Here is a 16,710-nt window from a genome sequence, read left to right on the forward strand (position 1 = left end):
AGTATTTTTCTTTAGTCCTTATGACAAAAAATGCAATTTATAAAAAAAAAATTTCACGTACCGTATATACTCGAGTATAAGCCGACCCGAGTATAAGCCGAGACCCCTAATTTTACCACCAAAAACTGGGAAAATCTATTGACTCGAGTATAAGCCGAGGGTGTAGTATACAGCCAGCCCCAAGTGGTATACAGCCTGCCCCCTCACGTATACAGCCAGCCTGCCTTCCCCCATGTATGTTGAGCACATTTTAAAAAATAAACTCAATTTTCACCTTCTGGCGATACTCACCCCCGATCCTCTGCGGTGGCTCTCGATCCCCGGCAGCGTCTTCTGTCTTCTCTTGCTGGCGGAGGCGCGTCCATGCGATCTCCCCGGGGGCGCTCACTACGATGCGGCGGTGTTGCCGCTGATGACGTCACAACGCCGCATCATAGTAAGCGCCGGTGGGGAGATCGCTTGGACGCGACTCCGCCGGCAAAAGAAGACAGCCGCAGCCGGGGATTGAGAGCGACCAACGAGGATCGGAAGCCGGCGCCGTGGATCGGGGGTGAGTATCGCCGGAAGGTGAGAACTAAGTTTATTTATTTAATGTGCTGAACTTCGGGAGCCGCCGCCGGTGGATTAAAAGTATTAAAATTTATTTTTTTTAATTGACTCGTGTATAAGCCGAAGTGAGGTTTTTCAGCACATTTTTTTGTGCTGAAAAACTTGGCTTATACACGAGTGTATATACAGTAAATGCAAATTGTTCCAAGTTTTAATAGTATACGGATGGGAAAAGCGAACTATTACTAATTGCATACGGTTGGGCCTATCACATAGAGAACTCAGCAGGACTGGCAATACTATGAGGTACACAGCATCTACACTAACCTATACCTAGTATACCTATGATACTATGATGGTCGTATGCAGCTGTGTCTTTACAGCCGTCATCTATCTGTTCAAATCCCATCCACGTGAATGTAACATGTGTAACAATATCAGCTCAGAGTGATGAAACATCACTGACGCGCTCATTAAGAATTTCACCCTTTTTTTTTTTTAAATTGTTTAATTGCACAGGAATATAATACTTCCCGTCCGTTCCCAAATAACTTTTGTTTATCACAGAAGATAAAAATCCTTGAGAAATAAACCCTGCGAGGATTTTTTTCCTAGGCACCTTCTTGACAGAAAGAAAAAAAAAAAACAAAAAAAACAAAAAAAAACACAGAACCAAAAAAAACAAAAACATGGAATTTGAAACATCAGAGATTTTTTTTCACATACAGGCTCAGATCAGGTCACATTTTTTTTGTTTCCCTAGTGAAAAAAGTTTTTTTTTTTGTACGTTCGATCCGAGAGAGTGATCGAAGCCCTCCATTAAGTCAACAACTTTATAAGGCAAAACAAAAAAAAACTTTTTAAATTGTCAATATAAACACGGATGTAAACAAAAGGGGTGGGGGGGGGGATTTTTTTTAGACAGTGTATACAATCTGAACAATAAGAAAGCGTCATTTTTTTTTCTTTATATCGTAGGCTTCAATTGAAGGGAAAAAGAAACGTAACCTTCACAAACACAGCGTCACAAATTTTGTACAGTTAAATTTATAATACATCTCAAATCATACTAGGAATGCACGCTAAAACTGCACACTACTTCAGTGAAAGAAAAAGAAAATAGACTTTGTGCAATTTGCTGCCCAAAATGGCAGTGATCCCTGCATTGTATTCTTTTTTTTTTTTATTATTATTTCAAAAGGATTCTTAACCCTTTTACCGCCAAAAAAAAAAAGATCTGGCTAGCAAGGCTTGGCTGTTCTCTTCAAGAGAGACCGGGTTAAGTAACAGTTACATTTACATATTAAAAAAAAAAATAATAAAATAATGGAAAAAAAAAGGAAGGCAAAAATTGGCAAACATCCAGCATTTCTAGTATTTTTTTTTTTGTTTGTTTTTATAGTTTGTGTCTTAAATCGTTTGGATGATAATGTCATGATTTAAAAAAAAAAAAAAAAAAAAATTTACTTTCTGCTGTTTTTAATAAATATTCTGCGTATTCTGACATCTGCACTGACATGGTTATAGAATGGTATCAAAGTAAACAAATGGGCCCGCAGCAGACTGCTGGGGTGCGGATTGGAGTCCTTCCTCTCATTGTGTTTGGTATCCAGCCATACGATAGCCTGTTTGGTTTGTGATCAAGGTTCCGTTCTGCCCGGGGGTAGGTTGCACGCCATAATTTGGTCCCATCCATGCTGTTGCAGATGAAGGTGTTTGACTGTAAAGATTAAGAGAGATTTTCGTCACGTTAGAATTAAAAACACGTGTAGCTTTCAGGAACAATGAGCAGGGATGTTTACCTACCACTACATAACAGTAAAACTAAGCTAACATACTTGCCCATTGCCCTCTTCATCCCCATCCTGGAGCTCAGTGCTGCTAATTATTCCTGCCTCTCGAACCTTCCTCTCCCATACTGGAGAGGGGGGCGACGTCATGCAAAAGACATTGTGCAGCCACCATGCAGCCCCCCCCCCCTTACACATCAGCAAACACCCGCCGCTGTCATTGCGCGAGTTACAGGCTGTAATATACAGTCGACACCCGCAGCTTCTGGTACGGGCTCGGTTCAGCAGCCGGTACCAAAAGCTGGACATAGCAGTACAGTCCCTGCCGCCCGTGACTTACTGCTACATCCAATTTCGAGAAGGGGTTACGTTCCTCAGTGGCCGCTATCAAAATAAAAAAAAATTAAAAAAAACACCTATACTTGCCTCTGGCCAGTGCTCCTGCACATATTACAATGGGACATTACTGTGCATGTGACCGCACAATGAATCCGAGGTGTAGTGCTCCGGTTTTATTGAAGAATTGCGTGGTGGGGAGAGGAGTCTGACGTACCTCACTGCTCATTGAATTCCTCTTTGTATAAAGTTCGGCCACGAAGGGACTTTGCAAAAGGCGATTTGGAACACTAAACCAACGGTCCCATAAGGACCAGTGGATGGTTTAGTGGCCCAAATTGCCCTGACAGGTCCTCTAAGCATGTATTTGTATTCATGATCATAAGGTTTGTCAGTCAGCCATGTAATGTAATGTAACGAAGCAGAATTTTTAACACATGCAATTTCCTTTAGGGGTTCTCGGTCCATGCAGAAATAATTTTGCAGGTACATTACTTGCTGAATGTGCCCTTGTCAGACCATAATATGATAGAAAATTGGAAGGAAAATTGTTAGGAGTTTTACTGAAGTAACACACAATTCTTGCCATTTCTACTTGAAACCAATCGTGGGCCTCTTGTAAATGGCTGTGTGGTCACATGACAAAACAGCCAAGAGGAGAAGGGAGGGAGCAAGCCTCACCCCTCCCTATTGGAAGCAGTAAAAACTTTCATATAAAGCACATGTCCTGTGTGCTGTGGAGCAGCCACCTGGCCTTCAACTCAACATTGACACAAAAGACCTGCTGGACGGCTGTGTAACTCCAATAGGTGTTAAACTCTTGGAATTGCAGGTTTCCTACCAGCATCTGTGCCAAATCATTGGCTAGCGATCAGAAACTGCTCCTGCATGGCAGTCATGTGCGGCTCATACAATACAACCACCACTTACCTAAATCCCTGCTGATTCCACGCTTGGCCATATACTCCATAAGCGGGCACCTGCCAGCCATTGGGCATATACTGGCCTATTTGCTGGGCTCCTCCATACCATTGCCCCCACTGTCCATAGGGAGGAGGAAAGCTAATTTGGCTTTGCTGTGGAAAGATAAGAAAAAAAAAATACAAGAAAACTGAAACATAAAATACTGTAAATTTATCTAGCAATTAATGTCTATAGAACGATTTGTAGTGAAAATAAGGAAAATAATTGAAAAAATGCCTAAAATTCCCCAGATCTTTCTGTGGACCCGATGGCATACTACCCATCTGATGTGCTTATCAAACTGTAGAGCTGCTTTATCTGTTCATGTACCTCTCTGTGACTCTATAGTGGAATTAGTCATTTAAATTTTTGCTCCCGTTAGCAGAAAAACGCTGCTGACATACACTGTAATGAAGAATTAAAATAGTGCGAGCCCTTTAAACAGTCCTGTGATTTTGTCCTTGTGGAGGAGACACAGGACAGAAGATGGCCACTGGTCACATGTCCACATCACATGTCCTGCACCTGCCTGGGCAGGTCATGTGATCACCACTAATTTTGGCTGTAGTCGGTTGGTTGCAGGGCATCCAGTATGACCAGTGTTGTGGTGATGGCAGTTACACATCATTGGTATGGGAAGAGAGCAGGACAGGCAGGAGCAGGACATCATCACTGGGAGCAGAGTATAAGAGGGAGGAGGAGTTTCTGAGAATTAAAGGATCATGGGACTTGTAGTTTCCAGTGGTGGCCGTTTTGGTTATAACTTCACCTACTTGAGAAAGTCCATAACATTTTGTGAATCATAAAATCAAACTATTTATGCTCCATTGTGTGACTAATGACATTGAGTTTAGTTATAGCATTATGGGGTTTTGTATCAGTATTTTGTATTCATATTCCTGAAATACCCCTTTAATATAACCCATACATTACAGTCACTTACTCCAAAGAAGAAAATCAAGTACAGAATGAAGGGATTCTCCGGCTCTTACCTGTTGCACCGTATTAAGCATGTCTGGCGTCTCTTTCCCCCAGTAACACTTTACCACGTGACCTTCGATGGTAGTGCCATTCACACTGACTATAGCATGAGCTGCACTTTCATGTGCGCTAAACCTATAGGGAAAGGAAAACCAAGATCACTTTTAGAAAGATGAAGCCAGCTCGGATTGATCCCTAACTCTAACCCTCCTACAGGATACCAACACCGAATCCCCTTCCAAAGTTTCCCCTGCACAGCATCGACCAAGCTTAACCCCTTATTGCACTTACCGTACAAAGGAGTACCCTTTATCTGGGAAAACACGAACTTCCATTATTTGGCCAAAAGGAGAGAAGGTCTGACGCATGAGTTGTTCTAGAGCAGAGAGACAAGCTTAGAAACATGGACCTCTCACAGAACTAATAGAGAGCAGTAATAAACACTGAGTAAGCCTACCTGTAAGGCCGGATGTAACGCCTCCACAGTACACAGTGCAGTTGCTGGGGCTGGACTGGTTCACCACTTCTTCATATGACAACTGTTTTGTATTGGCTGGAAAGAAAACCCGGCAAGATTAATACACTCGTTGAGGTTTGGATATCAAGGTATAAATAGTTTACCTGGAAGCATCAATCGCATATTGGTATTTCGTCTATTGTACACGTTTTTATATTAGCAAGTAATAAAGATGTTGTATTTTTAGAACCAACGTTTACTCCATTTTTCGGGTTTTTATGTTGCATGTTGAATATTTTGGGTTTTTGATACGGTGCGTTAGTAGCAGCAGTACTGCTAGAGTTGGACTGTGAGGGAGTGTCCCCCATAGTGGGGTTCTAAGATCTCTGCATTAAAACTACTCCCTGTCCCTGCTGTAATATATAACCAGAAGCCTGCTACAGTAGAGAGGAGGGGTGCTGCTATATCCAGGGAAGAGATCTCACACTGGGTGCACCAGCTACAACCCTGTAATATATTTTTCACATCCCAGCAACATATTTACAAGTACCACCAGCACTGTATATGCTTACATTCATAGGTGCTCTTTGGAGCTGGTGGTTTTCTTGTGGCCCAGTTAGTTCTGATCTGTCGACCTCCAAGCCACTGTCCTCCCATCTGTGCAATGGCGTTCTCTGCATCCTAACAACAGAATATAAAACATGGTTAAACTCCGACCTGACATTCCGCTTTTATGCCAAAGCCTCATCTCTGTCTATGATGAAATAATGGAAATAAAACCTACCCATTTATTGAAGAAGGAAACAAATCCGTAGCCTTTAGATTTCCCTGTGGTCATGTCCTTTACTACCCGTGCATCTCTGAAATAAAAGACACCTTCCATTTACCTATAAAATTCAAACCTCACAAAACATGTACAGATAAAAAGGGAAGCAAAATCACAACAGACCACACAGTGCCCCCCCCCCCCCTACATTATCCTTCCATATTTTATTATTAACGCCAAAGGAGGAAGCGTCAGCAAATGAAAATTTGGAAAGCAAAGTCATCTTACATCTGTATGTGCGTAAGCTAGTACTAACACGTCTAATATAAGCCAGAGGAGGGGTAAATGACACAGAATAGGGTGTACATGCAAATTAACCAGGTCTAAAAAAACCCCAAACACAGTAACACAGACTACAGCTGATCCCACTCACAACATGGCTACTTCCACATCAAGCATGGGCTTAAAGCAAGCAGCTGGAGAAAAAAAATAATTCTCCCTTTCCCTATCCTTACCCTAGTCGTACACCTTGGGAGTCAATGACTTCTATTGAGATTTTTTTTTTTTTAACTCTTTCAGTGCAGGAGAGACCTGCAGACAAAGGTGCTCTGCAGACCACACCGGCTGTGAAAAAGTAAAACCATGCAAATGTTTCATCATCCGGGTCATCGCAAACACATTCTAATATTTACTCAATGGAAATAAAACTGAAGGAGGAAAAAAAATGATATAAATATATAAATATGTAAAAAAAAATAGGAATTAAAAAAAGGGCATACGTGGCCTGTTAACTGAATTCTCAGGTCAATGCGTTAACCCCCTTTTTGGTCTGTGGCCGGCTGCAAATTTTGGAGAAATTAAATATTAAAAGCCAGTTAACAGTAACGAAAATAAAAATGCAATAGTGAAAATTATAGTCATAGAGGAACGGAGAACGCAGTATGTAGCTATAGGAGATTCATGTGAATTGTCTTGCTTTAGGGGGTTGTTTTTATTATGCATTACTTACGATATTCTCCCAAAGGGTCCAAAGGCGGCTTTTATGTCATCGGTTGTTATCTCTGGGCTCAAATCACCAACAAAAACATGGAAATGATCTTGTTGGGAGAAGGAGATGGGAACAGGGTGAAAGGGGAAAACAACAGTTTCACATTTACAAGTCTGACAAATATCACATCTATTCAGCTGAGTATTAATGGAGCCAGTAGAAAGAAATTAAAAATATACACATTTGTCAACTAACCACAGCCCCAAGACAAGTTGTTATAAAGAGGACAAGGGATGAGTAAGAAAAGGAAAGGGCTAGTGAGGCCCCACAAGTACAAGGCTACGCAGTGGCAGAGCCGCGCTCGGGGCCTGAATGTTCACCAATTACAGAGCAAAGGAAGCAGATACTAAGCGCCATTCAATACATAATATGTAGAATATGGCTGTAGCTTGAAACAGAAGGAATGAACATGCCAACTGATTAGGATTTCTGAGTTTCCTTACACCAGATAATACCCAGGATCTGTTCATGTCTATTCTTAGTGAATATACGGGGAAAGGCTCCTTTCTATACGAGAATATCCATAAAGCTTTATTCAATTTAAACAAAAATCTTAAATAAAATATTTTAGCGTTATCTAGAATGTAGAGTATGCCATGGAGTCTGTTTTAGTATTGTCTTTCTATATAGGATAGGTTGCAGCCTTCCATCAGAGTTATACATCTATAGCTCACCCTCCATGCATCATGTGATCAGAACATGAAGCCTGGGGGATTCTGATGTGTGAATATTGTAGAACCTTACCAGGACTATATATAATTTAGCTGAATTAAAATGACATAACACAAGTAATACACCAAAAGATAACACTCCAGTCAAAGCGGATTCATTGAATACTGGAGCAGGGCCTCGTTTTCATTGTATTCCTAGAACCTGGAGTCCGGCTTCTCCCTTAAAGCCCTGCACAAGGTATCAATGAATCAGCTGTGACTGGATTGTTCCTTTAAGGTGGGTTTTACAGAGTTTGGGATTGGAACCTCTGTTATGGATTCAGATTTACCTGTCTTGTAAAGCCATCGCCATTAATTGGACCCCCACCAATCACTAGAACAGGACCCATTCTCACATACTGAAAGCACCACCTGGTCAAGAATGCAACTTTCTGCTTCATTCAGTACTATGAGAACATTGGAAGATACTGGGGGAGATTTATCAAGCTGTCTGAAAGTCAGAATATTTCTATTTGCCCATGGCAACCAATCACAGTTCAGCTTTCATTTTACCAGTGCTCATGAATATTTTAAAGGGGAGCTGTGATTGGCTGCCATAGGCAACTAAGAATATTCTGACTTTCAGACTGCTTTATAAATCCCCCCCACTATGTGCACCTCTCAACTGTCTGAGACAATGCCATTCCCCGTCTATGAAATACCTGAGTACTCTCTAATGTCCAACGCTCCCAAAGCGCTGAATGGAGCATTAGTGCTCATGTTCATTCTGCTGCCCCATCAATAAGTGAGAACTGGACCGTGGATAGGAGGTAACCTAATGTGCGACAGGTTTTTAACCTTATAATCAGCATGTAAATGCCTTCTGCTTCAAGAAAATGCTTTTGATAAAAATTTGGAATAGCTCCTCTTTCATAGATGAGGACCTTTTGGTTCCTTACAGCACACCATAGCCCCAAAAGGCTACAGGTGCATGTGAATACCTATTCTTTCAATAGTAGCTCCACAACTGCGTTGTACAAAGGCACTAAATGGACACAGTATAAAAGGTTAGCTAGGACCTGCTTAGTCCACTAGATCTACTTAATGATACCCGTGCTGCCAAAGCTACTGAAAGGAAAATAAGCAGCTCAGGTGGGTGATGGCAGAAAAGAGGAGAGGGAAGGAAGAGCCAGACTTTTGCTGGTCACCCAAAAGAGACTGAATGTTTATCTGTAAGAAGACACAATTACCTTGAGAACGCAGTGTGCTGACAACGGAACTACCTGATGACAAAGATTAGATTTGTTCTTCAATATATTATAACAAAAAAAAAACAAAGTAAAACAAGTCATCTAAAAGCCGCGGTTCTCAACCCATCATGAAGTGACTTCGCTTCTATGTTCCTTTACAGGTTTACACTATAATGGTCAATGCATGTGTGAAAGTCAATGAAACAAAAAGGATTTCTACCGATTACAACAGTAACACATGGGTTGAGAAACGCTGCTCTCATGATCATCACATTGTGAACTAATAAAATTATATTTCTTCAACAGTTCATTTTACTATAGTAATAATGTCACACAGAGCTGGAAGAACACTTACTGTTGGCGTCTTTTTTCTGGCTGCTTGGAGTGGTTGCCCAGTTGACCTTGACTTCCTATGGGAAGGAAAAAAAATTACAGGAAATATGGATTAGTAGAAAATAAATGCTATTTATACTGTATATGTCAGACACATCATATACAATTTACCTTGCCCATTATCTTGCGACCATTCATAGCAGCTAATGATGCAGCAGCATGGCGGTGTTCGAAAAATTCCACAAAACAGTACGGGTCGTTGCCAGCAGTCTATCCAAAAAAAAAAACAAGTAGTGTTAGAGCAAAATAGTACAGATTCCACAAATCAGATGAGGTCTTAGAAGATTGATCACTAGGGGACCCAGTATTTCGGCAGTGGCTCATGTTCCCCCTGTGCTCTATTGACTTCTAAAGAACTTCTAGATGTGGCCAAGTGATAGGGGCACACCAGGGGTAGGTCTGACCCCTGAACTGAATCATTACAATTTACAGGGACAGCATGGAAGAGACTATTCATACTATACTATACATAAAAACCTGTGTGAGACAAAAGCCCTTGGTAAAAAAAAAACTAAGGGCTTAGAATCTGCAGCATGTCAGTGATCATAACAGATTCAGAGTGATGGGATCCTGATCCTCCATATCTACTTAGTCACTAGAAGCAAATTGACTGCATCCTAATGCTCACACACAGTAGGGTTAGTTCAGATGTTCCCTTTAGGGCCTATGAAGGAAGCAGCTGGATGCATCACCCCTTGATATGCTCTTCTCCTAGAAATGATGTAGCAACTGGAAAGAAAGGTTCAGCCAAGAAGAGGCGCAGTTCCTGGCTGTTACCTACTATTGAAGGACACGGTGCACAATGTTTTATAGCAGAAACCCTGCAGGGCATCATGAGGTTATTTGTTCAGCGCTGTACAAAGAAGAGAACTAAATAGTTGACTGGATATTATATCTATATTTCCTGAGGCCAGATCCTAGGAGAGGCACTAGGGACAGCTGCGGAGTTATGTATAATCTGCTCATTATTCGTACATTAATAGCTCCCAAGATTTTTGCATCTACTTATACATAACATTTCGTTTGATGACTTAATAGTGTATTACTTAACATGCAATTTATCTTATGGTCCTTTGTAAAGGAAAACTGACCCATATGACCAAATTTACTGTAACCATCACTCCTGTTTGAAACCGGTCTATGAATAAACCAACTGGTATCCACATATGTCAGAAACTCACATCCATGATCATCTTGCAGCTTTTGCACGGCCCGATCTGACTGAACACTTGAAGGATCAGAGCTTCTGTAACATCCCGGGACAGGTTCCCCACATAACTGAAAGGAAAGAAGTAAAATGATCACATAATACACAGAACAGCTGCACATCTATACATAAGCCACACATGCAAAGATGGAAACAATTATCCTATATAAACAAACATCTCGCGTGGACAAAAATAGATCTGGAAAAAACCAAATGCAAGTCAATCCAGGCCAGAGACAAAATGAGATTCCAGAGAATTGCCATGTGTCTGTATGTCCACATTACAGAACCCGGCATATTTCTAAAAATCACAACAAGATGAAACATGATGTGAATTAACCCTCACGTGACAACCTTGGGGTAATAAACAGCTGCATTGTCTTTCTAGGTCTCTACTTTTATGGTGAGGGGCCAACATCCATCCAACAAACACATGAAGCACCGATCCAGATCAGACACTGGACAGATCAACCCCTGGACAACCCCTTTAACCCCTTAACACCAAAGCCCCTTTTCACCTTCCTGACACAACCCATTTTTTCAAATCTGCCCTATGTGACTATAAGTGGTTATAACTTCAGAAGCTTTAACATATCCAAGTGGTTTTGAAATTGTTTTCTCGTGACACTTTGTACTTTAAGTTAGTTGAAACATTTTGTTGGTATGTGTTGGGTTTAGTTATGAAAATAACTGATATTTGGTAAAAATTTGGAAAAAAAGTCTCGATTTTTGAAATTGAAAATGTCCTACTTTTGCCATATGTAGTCATAACAGCAAAAAAAAAACTCGATAACTAACATTACGCAAATGTCTGCTTTATGTCTCCATGGTTTTTTATGCATCCTCTCATTTTTGCAAGATGTTATGGGGCTTTGAACTTTAGGTTCGATTTCTCACATTTCCATTAAAAAAACACAAAATCACGCTTTTGCGGGACCTGCTCGGATTTCAAGTCACTTTAAGAGGTCTACATAAAAGTAAAACCCCATAAATTACCCCATTATAGAAACTTCACCCCTTAATGTAATGTAAAACAACCCATGAAGTTTGTTATCCCCTGTAAAACAATATCGGATGCAATTTTGAAATCTTGTGTTTTTCGTAAAATGTACAAATTCTCAGTGGATAAAATACCAAAACGCTCCACAAAGTTTGATACCCAATTTTGATAACAATCCCCCATATGTGGTGGTAACCTCTGTATGGGCACACACCAGGGCATCGAAGGGAAGCTGCGCCATTCAGAGCGGATTATGCATTGTCACTTTATAATGGCTATACAATCTTTGGCAATTTTGACATAAAACGACTTATTTTCTGCAACATGAGATGCACTTTACAAATACGGGCAGTCCCCTGCTTAAGGACACCCGACTTACAGACGACCCATAGTTAAAGAAAAACTAATACAGAGAAAATCTCGTTTTCTATTGCCATCTTTTCATAAAGAGACATAACTTTTATATTTTTTGGTTGACAGAGTTGGCCTAGGGCTTATTTGTTACGTGATGAGTTTTCCTTTTCAGTGATACCATTTTAGCGCACATAACTTTTTTTGATCACTGTTTAGAACATTTTTGTGAAGGGATTTTATGAAAAATGTACATTTTTGGCAAGTTTTTCGGGTTGTTGTTTTTACGGCGCTCACCGAGCGAGTCCAATAATGATTGGAGTTATTGTACAGATTGTTACAAACACGGCGATACAAAATATGTGGGGGTTTTTTGTGATTGTTTTTCCCCCCCTTTATTAGATATGTCTAGGGAATGTTTGTGTTTAGGGGACTTTAACTTTAATTCTTTTTATAAAAAATTGTTTATTAATTTTTTATTTTTTTTTTAACAGGTTGGCTTGAACAAGCGATACTCTGATCGCTTATTCAAACTGTTCTTCACCTAACACAGAGTAATAGATGTTCTGCGCATGCTCAGTGTGTTACAGCCGAGTCCAGACAGAAGGCAGGACCCAGCTCCCGGAAGAAGCCGCGCAGCCCCGGGCACTGGCAGACCACGGGGCTGCCAGCGGAGGATCGGATTTCCCTAAAAACACATTGCAACAGCTGGAGAGATTTACCTAATTGAACAGTTGTTAACACTTAGGTTTACAAAACGCAAGTGTTAACAATGTTCACGGTACACCTTACAGCTGATCACTGCAGCCTGGGACTATAGTAACATCCAGAGACTTCACCAGAGGTCACAGGGGTCCGTCTGTAACTATAGGTCGTCTGTAAGTCGGGTGTCCTTAAGTAAGGGACCGCCTGTATATTGGTGGCTTGGATTCCTGTATCTCCGGTTCTGAAGTTCGCAGAACCACAGGCCGTTTTATCCAGGATGACACCAGAAGCATGTTTATAGGTGCCACAGAACCAAAGAGATTTGGCTGAAGTGACACTCCCTCTGAAGCCCCTAAGCTTAACTCTTCGCAGGATATAACTTTTCTGCTCATTTCTTTGTATAATTTTATAGGTAATGGGAGAGATTACACATTAAAGAGGGAATTCTAGAGAGGACATGGCACAGCAGTTTAATGAGGTAAGTTGTCCTAAAAATGATGGCTCCCAGCCAATGAGCTGTGGCAGGACAATTCTGGTGCAACAATTAAAATGGCAGCAGATGGAACAGACGTTCTGGCATAGAAGGGGAATGAAAATGCCTGAGAATAATTCCTGGACTAGCTCTGATGGGGTATAGACTGCACATACTGCATACCAAGATATTAAAAAGTAGCAACATAAGGAGAGAGAAGGTGTAATCCAGGGATAACCGGAAATACGACAAACACAGAAGGGGATTTCCATCATCTCCACCCGGGGCTAGAATAAGGGGGAGAGCCACAAGCAGCAGATTTGGTGCCAACATTTCTGTGACAGTCAGTAAAGTACATGTGTGGGGCTTCCACTAATCCAGGTTCTGCTGAATACACATGTGGAATAAAATTCCTCAGGGAACCTGCAGAGTGCAAGCTCCCGGATGTATACGCGGGCCCCAATTTTCCGGCCGTATATACGTCCCCATAGACGGCAATGGCGGCATGACCCCAAGGTCTTTGTCAAATGGCCTAGTTAGTTTGTATGGGCCTGCACCTTGGCTTAATTTCTCATATCGAGTTGAGGCCAAGAATCATTTATTTGTGATATATTATGCAGCAAATCCCTACCTGTCCTCATCCTCGGTCCTCCCCCATCAGCTGATCTGACATCCAGAACCTATACAGTAGATCCTGCAGGATGCACCAGATGATCAGTGCAGGATACTGTCGGCCTGATCACTTAAAGGAACGCTACCAAGTAAAAACACCTTGCTCAATTGATCCAGTAGCTGGCTAGGTATCTGAAGAGACTGCGTTATACTTCCCCCTGCGAGGGGCATTTGTTTTGCCTGTTCTATTAGCAGGCATTTTTAGGCTTCCTGATCAATAAAGTTTTGTTGAAAATAAAAAAGTAAACACCTACAGATACTTGCCCCGGCTCCCGCCACTTGTCTTTGCTTATCTTGTAAAAAGCAGGCCGGAGAGCAGGGACAAGATGTCTGGCGCTCCGGTCTGCAAATTATTTACACCTCCTGCGTGACGTCAACTCCCTCTCCAACATGGGAGAGGGGGGCATCCTCCCGCAGGTGGCGAATAATTAGCAGACCGGAGCCCTCGTCCCTGTGCTCAGCCCGCTTTTTACAAGTCCCTTTTATAGACGATCCCGATGTGTCAAAAAAAACAAAGATAGGCGGCAGGAGCGGGATGAAGAGGAGCATAGGTGGTTTTTTAACTGGTAGATTTCCTTTTCACAGACTGATCACAGTTGTGTGCAATGGGTGTTTTGGCCGTAAGGTTCTGCGGCCACATTTTTTGCATGAATGGTCTAAATTATTTAGATGAAGTTTGTCACACTCAGGGTAAGTCATCATTACAGGAAATCTACTGCCAAGATGGAAGATTGTAAAACAAGCACTGACATACTGGCGTGTGCCTGCTGCTCTTAGCTTTGCAAGTACTTTTTATAAAACAAGGATATTAAAATTAAGCAAAAGAGCTTGAGGCAGGTTTCCCACGTGCTGTTTTTATTTAATTTTTAAACGCATCAGAATGCAAGTGGGAAGGGGTTTGGCCAAACTACCTCCAACTTGCGTTTTGGATGTGTTTAAAACCGGCCCGAGGGGCTCCATAGTTGTTAAAGGGCACCTACCACCACGATTCTACCTATTAAGGTAGATCGGGTGGTAGGTGGATGTGCCTTTTTAGAGCTAATCCTCACGTCCCCGCTAACTTTTGGTAAACCTTATTGGACTAATATGTAAATTCTGTTATGCGGCTACTGGGGCGTGGAGTAGCCGGGCACGAGGCTACACAGCGCGGCTACTCCACGCCCCCGTAGCCACATTACTCCTCCTACCCTGTGGTCTGCGGCGCGCAAGCTCCACGTAGCTGCGCGCCCTCGTTCGACATGCTGGCTTTTTGTGCATGCGCAGAACGCAGGCCCGCGGCTAAGCAGCCACAGATCCGAGGCCGGAGCTACTGCGCAGAACTCCGGCTTGTCGGACGCACACAACAGGGTAGGAGGAGTAACGTGGCTACAGGGGCGTGGAGTAGCCGCACTGGTAGGCTAATCATGCGAGCAGACCACCTGGTAGGCTATTTAATACTAATGCCGGCACATAGTTTAGCTAAAAAAACAAAACGTTTTACTTACATATGTAAATAGCCCTCCGGTGCTACCCTATGTCATCTTCGGAAGGGAGATGGCTTCCAATCTTTAATTATTCCCGCCTCCATTGTACCCGTCCTCGGGTGCCGAGAGCCGTGACTTCACCAACCTCTCGCCACCTATCGCCGGCCGGCTGTGCGAAAGTTAGTATCTGCGCGATAGGTGCCGAGAGCTTGGTGAGGTCACGGCTCTCAGCACCCGAAGGAGGACGGATACAATGAAGGAGGCGGGATTAATTAAAGATCGGAAGCCATCTCCCGAAGATGACGTAGGGGTAGCACCGGAGAGCTATTTACATATGTAAGTAAAACTTTTTTTTTAGCTAAACTAACGATCACCGTGCCTAACTAAAGTATGTCCCGGCATTAGTATTAAATAGACTACCAGGTGGTCTGCTCGCATGATTTTATCATGCGAGCAGTGGTAGGTTTCCTTTAATGATAACCTACCATGAATGGCCATAAAACCGTGCATCCAAAAGACCCGTCGCACACAACCATAACAAGTCCTTGAAAAACAGACTGTGCACTACTAGATTGCTCAGACTGGTCAATGCCAGGGATGGGATTCCATGGGTCACCTTTTCACCGCAGATCATAGCCACGGCTGGACAATTCTGTTCTGCAGGAAATCAGACTTCTTGTATGATACATCACTATGATACTTACAGTCCCGCTGTCTGAACTATGGTCCAGTCAGGTTTTCATGACTGGCCACAGTCATCTGCCATGGGACAATCACTGCAAGGATCAGACATTATGCAGCAGATACATCCCATTAGAGAGATGATTAGGATTGATATACGAGATTGAGGTCCCAGCCAAACAGTCCCCAAAGTGATCAGCAGTTCCAACCCATGATAACACAGGCAGAAGCTACCAGAGCACATCCCTGTAGTAGCAGCATTGGAAGTGATGCTTTGATTCCCTTTCTGGCTAAGTGCGCAAGTAACAGCTGACCAATATCAATTCCTGCTCTTTAAAACTGCATCTGCATCTGATTTATGCATCTGAAAAAATCCACAAGCCAAATCTGCAGCTAATCGTTGAGAAAATAATAATTATGTCAACTCCAGGATTACACAAAAAACTCCTACAGTGTATATATATATATCATGTAGAGGTAATGCAGCAGACAAAGGATGGAGTCACCGCCAATCAGACGCCCGCTTCCATCTTCCCAGCGCAGGTTACACAATGGAAGCAGAGAGCCGATTGGCTGGTGTGATCGCACGCTCCACCTTTGTGTTAGTCCATATGAGATGTTCTACTTGCTACCTCCATCTCTAGCGCCGCCATTACTACAACCTATCACTAGTCACAAGTGCAGGCTCTGCGGCCTAGGGAACTCACAGGGTCCTGGGCATCTCGTCCTCCATGGCTCCAGGCTCCGGGTCCCCCTCTGTCCTAAGGGACCCGGCGGGAAAGTGATTCTTGTGTGTTGTCCGAGCTGGACGGGTAAACCTCTCTGGATATGTGAGCGACGGTAGAAACCGCTGCCAGCCGCACCGTGTAACCGCTACCTGCCGCACTCCACTGCCTCTCACCGCCCCGGCCTGGAACAATGCAAGAGAAACCGTCACCACAAGATGGCGGCGGAGAATGACGGCGCATGCGCACTA

The 16,710-nt window shown here is 42.6% G+C and overlaps 1 protein-coding gene across 3 annotated transcripts; it reads right to left on the reverse strand.

The window, feature by feature from the left end:
* Positions 1–1,433: 1,433 nt before the first annotated feature.
* Positions 1,434–16,691, reverse strand: TIA1 (TIA1 cytotoxic granule associated RNA binding protein). Of its 3 annotated transcripts, XM_072148851.1 has the most exons (13): positions 16,442–16,691; positions 10,365–10,461; positions 9,295–9,393; positions 9,146–9,200; positions 8,791–8,823; positions 6,852–6,939; positions 5,861–5,936; positions 5,649–5,757; positions 5,077–5,172; positions 4,911–4,995; positions 4,631–4,754; positions 3,606–3,751; positions 1,434–2,269 (listed from the first exon to the last, which is right to left on the reverse strand). In XM_072148851.1, exons 1-13 carry the CDS (start codon positions 16,465–16,467, stop codon positions 2,143–2,145), a joined length of 1,161 nt encoding a protein of 386 aa, XP_072004952.1. In that variant the 5' UTR covers positions 16,468–16,691; the 3' UTR covers positions 1,434–2,142. The 3 variants fall into 3 exon arrangements, with proteins under 3 accessions (XP_072004952.1, XP_072004953.1, XP_072004954.1); XM_072148852.1 differs by lacking the exons at positions 6,852–6,939; positions 8,791–8,823; positions 9,146–9,200; ... (1 more) ...; positions 10,365–10,461; positions 16,442–16,691 and adding an exon at positions 6,622–6,681; XM_072148853.1 differs by lacking the exons at positions 1,434–2,269; positions 3,606–3,751; positions 4,631–4,754; ... (1 more) ...; positions 5,077–5,172; positions 5,649–5,757 and adding an exon at positions 6,622–6,681.
* Between the last annotated feature and the right edge of the window lie 19 nt (positions 16,692–16,710).

This window comes from Engystomops pustulosus, chromosome 4, assembly GCF_040894005.1.
Source record: "Engystomops pustulosus chromosome 4, aEngPut4.maternal, whole genome shotgun sequence".
Lineage (NCBI taxonomy): Eukaryota > Metazoa > Chordata > Amphibia > Anura > Leptodactylidae > Engystomops > Engystomops pustulosus.